Raw genomic sequence first — 12,184 nt, forward strand, 5'->3', positions numbered from 1 at the left:
TTTTTAGGTTTCTTTATCAACATTAGTGTTCTTTTTCTCCCTGTCTGATAGTTTGGTCAAGAATCTAATTGGAAGATATTCTGCAGCTGCTAGATCAGAAAAGGTTGTTCCACGTTGGGAACATGATTACCAACTTCAACCCATTGGAAAACTTGGACTATTTTATGAGTATCTTGAAATGGGTAAGGAACAGTTTCATCTGGATTCACTACCTCTGCTGGATACAAACATGCTCTAAAGAAAATCTTCACACAAGCAATGCTTAATATGGTGGACAGAGGTGACATCAATGTTTTCTGAGACAAGTTTTGATTGAGCCATTACAGATGGTTTTACAAGCTTTTATTAAGCAGCTAAGGCTTAATCCATTTTATAACTAGGAAGCAGCATGTGATTGTACAAGGAGGAGTACTTCTGCTTCCTCGCCTAATCCTGTGAGAGATGCATTCGGAAGGCAGACCCCTGTCATGTTCTGGTGCTGCATAGCAGAGCCCTGAGTCAACTGCTCTGCTGGAGGTCTGCAGTCACCAGGACTCATTGCTGGTAACTTGGGAGCTGGCAGGCCATGGCTGGTTTGCTGCCACCATCCATTCTGTGACAACATTGCCAGTGTGCTTAAGGCAGTACCCAGACACCAGTAAGATGATTATTGGTCTAGGCCTTCCAGTTCAGTATGGAGACAGATAGCCATGAGATTACCAGGTCTTCATGAAAAAGATGTCAGAAAGAAATTCCTATTTGAATACCCAGAAGAGTTCCTCATGCTGTGTTGTGATTTGTAATATTTTCCTGTCCCCTTCACCTAGAAGGTTTTTCCATACTGTTGTGCTACTATTTTCTCATCCAAAAGATTTGCTGGGAACCCAGCTACTCTTTCTTGTTTCTCCCACCTGAAGTATATAAACTGTAGATGCTTACAGTTGCTTATCTCCAGTAAATGAAAGCCTCAGCAATGCATGTAACCTCTCCCTTTCATAGTTATACAGTTTGGCTTTGTGACCCTGTTTGTGGCATCGTTCCCCCTGGCTCCTCTCCTGGCTCTGATTAACAACATGTTGGAAATCCGGCTGGATGCGTGGAAGCTGACAACCCAGTTCAGGCGCTTGGTTCCGCAGAAGGCACAAGACATTGGCGCCTGGCAGCCCATCCTGCAGGGCATCGCCATTCTGGCCGTGGTCACCAATGTAGGTACAGTGCCAACAGCTGCAAAAGATAAAATGCCTTCTCTGCAGGTGCTACATCCAAATGTGGGAATGCTGTGTGTGGCAATTCAACTGAAATGATCCTTAAGGCATATCTTCTTAAAACAAAAGCTTTTTTCTTGTGTACTTAAAAATAACATATGTGCTCAAAATTGCAGATCAGAATGAATTTTCTGAGAATTTGGACACTAATCTGTTCTTCAGTTGTACTTAATTTTTTTAACTACGCAACAAAGAAACTGAATTTTAAGAGAGTTTCTTGAAAATATTTAAGAAAAAAAATTCTTATTAATATATTTCTAACAATGAAATTCAGACCTTTAATGTTTTTTTGTATCAATTCACTAATATTTTATTTGTAGACTGCATTGTGGGAAGAAAAATAAGCTATTGTTATTTATCAATGTGGATTATTTGATTGCTTATTCTTAAACAGGAACTAGTATGTATTAACTTACAGAAAATTCTTGCTGCTGGCCTTTTTTAAAGGAACAATGACCACTGGTTTCTTCTACAGGCACAATGACACCTCAGACTATCCTTGGGGGATGGGCTTTCTCAACAAGGTTGCTGTTTTTTTCTCTTTTCAGGGAGATCCAAATGTTATGTTATTGGATAGCTGTACTTCCTAGTCAATCCAACTGGACCTTGTAATACCAATATGAAACTAGATGTTGAACATGTATCTTAAAATTACTTTAAAATATTGTACCTTATCACAGGGCAGAGTGATAAGGTACAGTACAGTGGCTTTGGTGACCTCACGTTGACTCGGCCATGTGTAGGCTTCTGTCAGGAATGTGTTCATGCCCTGCTTTGTGCAGATGATGTCAGTGTGCAAACAGGGCATCAGCCACTCACCTCCGTGGGGCTGTTGGCGTGTGAGGGGCTCAGCTCCAGAGACTGTCACGTTCAAACAGCCCCACTGCACGTGTTGTGAGGACCTCAAAAAGATTGGTATTTATTGCTAATGAAGTGTGGGCCATAAAGCCATGTGCTTGAGCAAATGCTAGAAGCTGTTTTCCTCCTTTAAGTGTGTTTCTTTTCTCGTTTGACATCCAGGAACTGATCCAAGTCATCAGTCTTTCCTTTACCAGCCCTGCATTGATTTTACCTTAGTATACAGAAAGTGTTTCCTCTCTTCTTCATGACTTGTTACAGCTGATTGTACTTGGGTCCCCTTCGTGCATCTTCTCCTTCATGCATGTTACCTTTGTAGCAGCTGCTAGGAAACATGCTTTGCAAGCAACTTTTGCACAAAGCTACCAGTTTTAAGAGTTGCCGTGAGGCACTGGATTTGCTATTGCATCTGTTGTTGATTTGAAGACTGATTTTAATTAGTTATGGTATAAGTGGAAAACTGTGTGCAGTAAGGCTTGGGAAGCAAAGAATGTGCTGTTTGTTTGTAGTTCTCCAGTGCAATACCCTGAAATGCAGCCCATAATTCAAGAGGAAAAAAGTTTTTCCTTTGAGAGGATGCCGTAGGATTAGTTCTCGTATTTCTGTCCTTGAAGCTCTCCGGAGCACATCTGGAGATCATTCTGAGAGAGGGAGGAGAGTGAGATCAGGCTCAGATTTAGGATGATGAGAGACCAGGGGCCTTGCAAAAAAGATTCAGTAAGATCAAGTATTAAGCTCTGTAAATGTCATATTCCAGCATCTTTCTGATACAAAGAAGCAGCATCAAACTAATTTGGTCCAAAGGGAGAAGGAATTTTTTTTGCCTTATTGTTAAGTTGATATTAACTAATTTATGGTCTGACTAGATGAGCTAATGAACAGAAAGAAAGTTTATTTAACAAAAATTTTATATGCTTGTAATTCAGACTACAAATACTCTAATTGTACTCTACTTTTAGCTCTACTTCAGAGTTAAAAACAGAGTAATTTAGCTGTGAGGTCGTCTCCCTGCCAGCTGCAAGACACAGGCATGCATACTTCTTGTCGTCAAAAACGCCTACTCAGCATGTAAATATAAACAACACGTAATTTTCACTTCATTTCACACTGGTATGTAATGCTTAAAAACAGTTTTTAAAAGTGCATGCCAACTACATTTGATTTAAGCCAAAGTGCAGTACAAGAAAAACACCTTATTCTTGAAAATTTTCAATGAGTTTTAGACCTAGGATGCCATCCTTTTATGTCTCATCAGCCAAACTTTCTCTCAGATGAACTCACTTGTAACAATATTCTGGAGAACTAAAAACTTGGACCACAGTCTCAGAGGGATTGTTTCTGCAACTTTTATCTTAACTACAGTTTAGTTTCTCAGGTGCTTCAAAGTAAGCCAACTCAAAAGGTAAGACACTAGGATATCATTCATCATTTGGCAGTGGTGCTACTTGAGGTAGGGCGAGTCCTGCCCCCTTTTCAACTCCCTGCTCTTTCCCCTTGCTGTCTTTCCCCCTTGGTCCTGTCTCTTGCATTGTGCTGGCACCAGCACTGTATAACAGATGATGAATCAGATCAGGGAAAGGACCCAGTGGTAATTCCCAGTCAGATCAACATTTTCCATTGGATGGAGCCAGGACTGCCCAAGCCAGTGCACACAGAGCACAAGTCAACTGCTAGAGCAGATGCAGGAGTTTGTTTTAGCTAGTACTGCCACCAAAGCATTGTTCAAGGAACTGTAGAAGAGCTATCCACATTTTTTTTTCACCTTTTCTCCTCTCTGTTGTTCCTTTTTTCTGCAACTGTTACAAATACCTCCTCAGGCTGGGGCTGTCTGACTGGAAATGCTGCACAAAAATGGAACATTTTTGTCCCATGTCATCAAAATAAGGAAATACAGACCTCATGAATTACAGACCGGCATGATGGGGAATAAAAAACAGATATTAACCAGTTTTTGTGCTCCTCTTTGTTACCCATTATTGCTTGACTTTGCCCCTAACTCTGTCCTATGATTTTCCTGTAGTTTTTTTCTGCTTCTTTTATACATCTGTGCTTAAACCTCCTTCCCCCTGATCTCATCAGATCCCTACTTCACACCTTTCTCTTCCATGTCTCTGCCCTGGTTCTTTCCATCCATGTTGTCAAGTGAGTATTTTTATCCTGGTATGGGATAAAACACTTCTGTCCTGGAGTGCAGCTGGTCATTCCTTCCCAGGTGCTGGGCACCAGAGACGCCTGTTGTCATGAGATGGCTGGGCAGCCTCTTGCTAAATACTCAGCTGTAGATCTTGCCAGTGGAAAGTCTTCCTCACAGGGAAACCTTTTGAACTTGCAGTAGCAGGGGAGGAAATTGGATTAAACATAGTTAATCTCTCCTCCAGAGTAGGATGTTTTGGGAAGTTCATGAGTTTAGAAAAAACTTCCCACAACAAACCCACAGATCATATTTCCTACCCAGTTTGTGACTAGCAGACTGAGTAGGACAGGGACTCTCTTGGGAGCAAGATAAAAACAAATGGTCACGTCATGTAAAACAGCACTATGCAGCTGCTACTAAAAAAAATTATCTTGGCATCAAGAGCATTTTCCACATGTACTACACTATAGTAAGAGGCAAAAAGTACCAAGATGAATTTGGGCTGGCTGGCACCTCTGAAAGGGTGGGATGTTTCTAGGATCAAAGATAGATCAGTTATATATCTAATTTATTTAATTCCTTTACTCAGACATCAGAGGACCTGCTGACATTTAATTTTCTATTACTGAAGAACTCTCCTGTTGTTTCCATTAGTTTCACCAGGGAGAATTTTTTCAAGCATCTCATAAGTACTCATAAGAAGCACATTTGCTGTTCTCCTCTGCATGCACATGAAAAAAGTGTTTTATAGTATAACTGTTTGAAGGCATCTAGCAGAGCTAGCATAATTTAGAAATTGTACAGAGTGCACATGCCAGAAAGGGATTGTTTTGTGCCCATGAGAGACTACATGCTCATTTACAGAATGAACAACCACAGACGGGAAAAGAACATCTTTTCTATTTTTAGCTCATATGCTAACTTTTGAGATGATAAGTATATGACAAAGGGATGCATATTAAAGCTTATTTCTTTAATGCTGTTCTGCTTTTTTGTCTTCTCTTTCTGAAATGCAGGCTTTGATCATTGCTTTTACATCTGACATGATTCCTCGTCTGGTTTATTACTGGTCCTTTTCGGTCCCTCCTTACGGGAGTCACAGCACTTACACTATGGAGGGGTATATAAACAGCACACTTTCTGTCTTCAATATATCTGACTTCAAGAATGCAAGCAAGCCTTTTTCCCCTTGGTTCAGGAACCAAACAACATGCAGGCAAGTGTCAAATAAGTATTTGTCATTTTTCATTTAGAAAAACAATTGTTTTTATATCTAAGCTATCTATTTCAGTTAACAGTATCCCTTACGAAAAACATAGGAAAACCCAGCTTATTTTGAATGGCAGAATGGAGTGGAATATTCACCCATAAGTTTGTGCTACTCAGAAAATTTTTATTTTAATTTGGCTTTCTCCCAGCTGATAGTTTTCAAAATAAATCCCCTTAAAATTTTTATCAGTACTTCTTAATAAAATGGTAAAAATATGATATTTCAGCCAAATATGGCTTACCTTGCAGATAGGATTTTACCTATCACAGTAGTTCCTGGACACACTAAGCAGGGCCATGTCGTGCTCCATCCTCTGGCCACAGTGCTGTACTGCAGAGATGCCAGAGACCAGCTCCTGACTTTCCTACTTTGCTTTCAGATACCGGGATCTCCGCTACCCTCCTGGTCACCAGCACCAATATGAGCACAACATTTACTACTGGCATGTCATTGCAGCCAAGTTGGCTTTCATCATTGTCATGGAGGTCGGTGTATGGGGGTTTGAGCATTGCTTATTTAGTCTCTTCCCTCCCTGTGGAAAATCCTTCAGAGTCATTCAGTCCAGGCACAGCTATCAGAACTGGTGATGTGTCCTAGCATGAGCAAGAACTTGGGAGATATAGCATCATTGGAAAAATAATTCCCTGAAATCATGGCATCAGCTGAGGATTGCCCCACATATCTGCAGCTTCTTTTCTGAAGAACTGTAGAATAATTTTAGTAGCAGAAGCAGAATACGTATGCTTAGGGGAATTTTGCACACAGCATTCCTGAATGCATATGCATGATACCTGTTTGTAATACATGTACATAATACAGGTACAATACATGGCAGAGTGAAGTGTACAAACACAGTCCCTGTAAGAAGTGAGTTTCTAGATGATAATCAAAAAGCAATTGCTCCTTCCTCTGCAGCTACAGCCTGGGCTTACAAAAGACAGGAATCAGTCCAAGATGAAGAGAGACAAATATTGGGTATTATGTAATTATAAAATGTGTTTAGGTCCTGATCTAGGGACTACTGAAGTAATCAGAAACTGCTTAGAGCAGATTTCCTATATCAGAAAAAAGTAATTGTCCCAGACTCATTTGAACAAACCTAAAAAATCTTATAGGAAATTGTAACTAGTGTTTCCATGCAGGAGGGAAGCACTGGGTACCAGGGTTTCCCCAAAGCAGACAGAGAAGTCCTTGCTCAAATCAGGATTGGAAATTCAGAAATTCTTGTTTATCAGATAATTATTCTATCTTATTAGTCACATCTTTTTAAAATCTTTTTCTACAGTGTTACATACTGGCACTGAATCAGCTCAGAATCTTAAGACAAAAGGTGACATTTCATTTATAATGGTAATAATGTTCTGTTCAGTCTGACTGACATTTTTTCATTTTCACCTTTCCCAGCATGTCATATACTTTGTGAAGTTTATTATTTCATATGTAATTCCTGATGTATCACAGAAGACCAAGAGCAAGGTCAAACGAGAGAAGTACCTCACACAGAAACTATTACACGAGAATGATCTCAAAGGTGTGAAAAAAAACATGGACAAAATCATCAAAGGAGCAGACAGCACTTTCCAACCTAAAGATGAATAAGTACTTTGTAATGTGGAATAACAATACTTGGACAACTAATACCTGCCCAGATATTACCAATAGCTATCAAGCATTCTGGATTTACTAAACGTTTCTTGCAACTTTTACATGCTCATTTATCTGTTTCCCTTGGACAAATGCAACCACTGCAACACAGATAAGAGTTATCTTTTTTTTAAACAGCTTTTTAGGACATATTAAAAAAAAAAAGGCAAAAATTATTTATCCTCTTAAGAGTTGCAGATTAATTCCCAAACACCTAGGCTGCTTTCTACTTTTTTTAGGCATCAGCTATTAGATAACTAGTCCGACTTGAATAAACCTCAAGAACTGGAATGATTTGCTGTAACAATATCATCACATCCAATGTAAGAGTTTTGATTGCTTGCTAATGCAGACCTCAGCCATAAAACAAAGAGGAAAAGCCAAAACATGAAGGAAAAAGAAAGAAAATACAACTCAAAGTCCCACTGTTAAGCCATTGGAATTTACATACTAAGCATGATTGTTTGCTACTCTGAATTAGCTATGCATACTGAGACTTAAATAGATAACAAGATATTTCAATTAATCATGGACTTGGATCACAAGAAGCAACAGGACTGTAAGCTCATCCTGTTCATCAATCTCTGTGTAAACAGGAGAATTGCCTTTGAAATCAATGCATACAAACTGACCTTACAGCATGCCAAGTGAGTAGAAAACTCAGGTATTATATCTTTCCCCAGTCAATGTACTTTCATTAGTTTACTTGCCCATTCTGAGCTAAATGCTCATAGCCTTGAAGGTCTCCTACTTGTAAAAGCAATAGGTGTTAAAAGTCTTTTCACATACTAAATCAATATTTGTGGAGGGCTGTCTTTTGCATTTCTCTCACACCAGAACATGCTCTTCCCTGAGGATTTCACATAGGACGAATGTGCAGCTGAACATTTTGATAAAACTTTACGTGATAAAGTGAATTCTGACAAGACTCTGAATCTATTGGAATTGGAGATTGGAATAAACCATTTAATAGGCCTTAACCATGCTGTGAAGCTTTGAATAATATGGAAGATGTCAGAGGTGTGGAGGCATGTGCTACAGCTATCAGTCATCTTCAAATCAGGCTGCCAATCTGCTCACTTATTTTGGCTCCAGCTTCTAACTGGGAATTAGAGAATTACATATTAGGCATGTATGTGGAGGACTATTTTGTGCCTGAAGCAGTGATACTGCAGATTAATAACTTGCTTTTTCTTTTAACAGTTTTAATGAACAAATTTATATAAATCATGAAAACCAAAACCTTTTTAAAAAAGAAAAGTATGCCTGTACTCCATAAACCAGCTGATTACTTTATGTTTGTAATTTTGTAATCTTCTTAAATGCAATAGATACGCAGAATTTTTAGGCAGATTATTCATATAGTTTTTTAAGTATGAAGTCAATTTACAGAAATTAAATAGCATTTGGAAGATGCATTTTATCCAGTCAATAATCAGAAGGGATTAAACCTATGAATTTAGCAGCAAAATCCCCGAATACTGAGTGCTGTGTAACTCAAGCCTGTCTTTTGAAGCAAGCCCTACAGAATCATAAGAACATTCAGACTGGAAAAGACCTTTAAGATTATCAAGTCTAACCATTAAACTGACACTGCCAAGTCCACAACTAAACCAAGTCCCTGAGTGCCACATCCACATGTCTTTTAAATACCACTCTCTGAGCTGGCCTTCCAGCCATTTTTTTTATCTAGTGAGCAGTAGGTCTGCCCAAGCTGTGAGCAGATCAGCACCCATCCAGTCCCAGGGACTTGTGTCTAAGTGGTGTAGCAGGTCACTGACCATTTCCCCTTGCATTATGAGGGCTGCATTCTGCTCTCTACCCCTGTCTCCCACCTCAGGGGGCTGGGGTCTCAGAGAACAACTGGTCTTAGTACTAAAGACTGAGGCAAAGAAGGCATTGCTTACCTCAGCCTTTTCCTCCTTCTTGTGTGTTTTCCAGCACATCCAATAAAGGATGGAGAGTCTCTTTAGCCCTTCTTTTGTTGCTAATATGATTATAGAAACATTGTCTTTTGCAGCAGTAGCCAGATTAAGTTGTAGTTGGGCTTTGGCCCTTCTAATTTTCTCCCTGCAAAACCTCATAGCATTAGTCTTCCTGAGTTGTCTGCCCCTTCTTTCAAAGGTCATCAGCTCTCCTTTTTTACATGAGTTCCCATCAAAGGTCATTGTTCAGCCAGGCTGGTCTTCTCTTCTTTTGAATATTTCTAGGGATGGAGACTCCACAACCTCTCAGGGCCACCTGTGCCACTGCTCAGTCATTCCAACAGTGAAAAAGTGTTTCAGTTTCTGCCCACTGCCTCTGGTCCTGTCACTGCATAATATACCAAACTTTCAGTTAAAGCGAAGTTTTGCCCAAAAAACTGCTTCAAGGAACAATTTTAGTGAAGTACTTAGGATTTCCCTGTGGAAAATGAGTTGGGTTAGAAAGGACAGTCAGCTCCTTTAATACTTGGAGCTTTTGATTTTAGCTTTCAGCTGGACCTTTCTCATTTGCAGTTGTGTTCAGATGAGAGATACCACTTTTATTCCCTCATCAGTGATCACAGCACCAGTGTGCCTTAAATACCCTTCCAGATGTGGTGTTAAAGAGCTGGGGCAGGTAAGGAGTCATCCTGTGATACAGGGGGGAAATGCTGCACAAAATGGACCATTTCAGGTAATTATTTCATCTTAAGAAAGCTCTTCAAAGTTAAAGAGACTAGGAAAGAAACTAATCGGCATTCGGTGAGCAGTGGCAGAGCTTAAGACTGATTTTCAGAAGTGCCTAGACTTACTCTCTATTTGATATCAGGGGATACTCCAAGTTGTTTCTTCCTACATCAGTTGGCATCGTTTCCTAAAGGGGGAGTTAGCCCTCAGTCTCATAAAGAGTTTATATTCCTGCCTTTAAAATAACAATTTAAAAACCTGCTACATCAGCAAAGCCTATGTGCCTATGGCTTGGGCTCCTCCCACAATAAAATCCTAATTAGCCCTGAGTGTGTTTCCATGTAACCTTTTTTATTCAGATGACAAATGTGCTTTTGAAACCAGTCTTCCACTTGTCTCCATTTTCTGGGAGACATCACAGTTAGTCTGGGCACACATGGACTGAGTTCCTTTTGGTTCAAACTGACCCAGAAGGCAGCTTTTAGATGTGCACTTAATGGTTGCTGACAGGCCCTTAGTCTGCTGAAACCAGAGCTGGGCTGAAGAGAGCGGTGAGCTCTGCATGGGCATCATCTAGCCAACATTAACTTTTTGCTCTAGTGATTTGCTTCTGAAATGCCATACTCCTTGCTAATGTAGCTGTAACATTTCATTTCAGAGGACATTACATCAGGAATTCAGTTCAGTTTGCCATGTGCTCAGTGTTATTCACAGCAGAGTTCTGAATCAGAGAAAGAAGAGGGAAACCAACACAGTGCCTAATAATTGCATTCTACTATTTTCATTTAAGCTGTGCAGTTTCTGAAGCCTCTACCTCCAGCTGCTGAAATGTTCTCTGCTTGCATGCCAGAAGGTCTGCAGAGGCATGAGAACAAAATGCTGGGGTCCAGCTGCCAACATATGAGTATTTGTAATTTTTTTTTAGGCTCTGTCACTTTAATTAAAGATCTGCTTGAAGGAAAAAATCAGCATTTGTTTTAACTCTGAATCCATTTTACCTTTTTTCTACACTTGATTTGTAGACCTTCTCCTACTTTGTACAGATCTAGTTAAGTCAGGGTGAATTTGGACCATTTAATTGCCTTAACAAGCACCATAAATTACAGACTGTCACCACTGTTTTAGACTCTGTGTATGTCAATAAAATTCAGAATGTAAGAGTGTATTTTTTTATTTTTTCTAAGAATGTTTGCAATTAGTTTCTGAATATTAAGATTTCTTTTTATTTATTGTCATCAAATAAAGTCTATTTTAAAATATCAATACATCTGATGTTGATTAGTGGTGTTTGTTTTTCCTTGAATGATACTGCTGCTGCAAAATGCTACACTTAAATTATTACAGTGTCATCCCTGTCGAATTTCCATATTCATCCTCTTTTCCAATCTTATTCCATTAAACTGGTACTAGTGCTGAAGTTTATCCTCTGTGTTTTTCTGCATCCCCTAAATGGAAGTAAGTCATTCCTTTCAACACCACATTGATGATAAGGACCACTATGTTCTCACACAAATAAACAGTTTAGGTCTTTATAACCTTTCACTCCTGTCATGATAAACCCTGTGTTATGTTTCAGAGTAATAATTTATTTCTTCATCCGGATCTAGTCTGGGATGCTCCCACCTCCAGGCAGTCCACTCTGTCTCTCTCTCCCTGCCATCCAGCCATCAGTTCTCTTCTTCTCTGGGTCTTGCTCTCTGCTTATGGGAAATCCTTTCCTAAGACTTAGAGAACAGAAAGATTAGAGGGTAATTTTAAATAGAAGTCTTCTTTGCACTGTGATGTGTATTTCACATAGAGATTCTCAGGATCTGCTTCCAGCAGCTTTATGACAGTGGTAGAAGCAGAAGTACTATCACTTCCCACCTGTTTTCTGCTGACTAAGGTTATGTGTCTCACCAATGCCAGTATCCACATTGCCCTGTCACTCTTGCTTCAATTTGGCTTTGTCAGAGCAAGAACAGCAGAAACTTTAGAAGAAAACATAATAAGGATTATTATCCTACAAGCAGAAAGATATAGTATCATCATAGCCCAAATCTATATGAGGATTGTGCAGTTTTGAATTGACTAATACATTTTAAATTGTTCAAACAACAGGCTTGATATATACTTATATACTTATATATATACTTAATATACAAATATAGCATTTTATTTCTGGTAATGCTAGAATGTAATTCTTTCTGTCACAGAACAGATGAAGTGCACTGATTTTGGATAGTCAGTATATAGCAGATGAAAGTACACTGTGTTCTACCCCACACGGAACACCCAACCCTGTTATTGTTCTCTGCCTGCACATCACCAGAAATGTCAGCAAAGGTATGAGCAATTCACACCAAGTCTAGATTTTTCTCTGGTATGCCTACCTGTCATTTCC

At 39.4% G+C, this 12,184-nt stretch overlaps 1 protein-coding gene across 3 annotated transcripts in view; it reads left to right on the forward strand.

Moving 5' to 3' along the window:
• ANO6 (anoctamin 6) overlaps window positions 1-11,064 on the forward strand; it is a 69,970-nt gene extending 58,906 nt beyond the window's left edge. For all 3 annotated transcript variants that reach the window (XM_021547411.2, XM_021547415.2, XM_077783485.1), the window contains 5 exons: window positions 52-182; window positions 979-1,184; window positions 5,253-5,452; window positions 5,886-5,991; window positions 6,911-11,064. In XM_021547411.2, the coding sequence (XP_021403086.2) occupies window positions 52-182; window positions 979-1,184; window positions 5,253-5,452; window positions 5,886-5,991; window positions 6,911-7,105 (838 nt within the window). In that variant the 3' untranslated portion in view covers window positions 7,106-11,064. The remainder of the gene's footprint in view (window positions 1-51; window positions 183-978; window positions 1,185-5,252; window positions 5,453-5,885; window positions 5,992-6,910) is intronic.
• Window positions 11,065-12,184: the final 1,120 nt, after the last annotated feature.

The sequence above is a fragment of the Lonchura striata genome, chromosome 5 (assembly GCF_046129695.1).
Source record: "Lonchura striata isolate bLonStr1 chromosome 5, bLonStr1.mat, whole genome shotgun sequence".
NCBI lineage: Eukaryota > Metazoa > Chordata > Aves > Passeriformes > Estrildidae > Lonchura > Lonchura striata.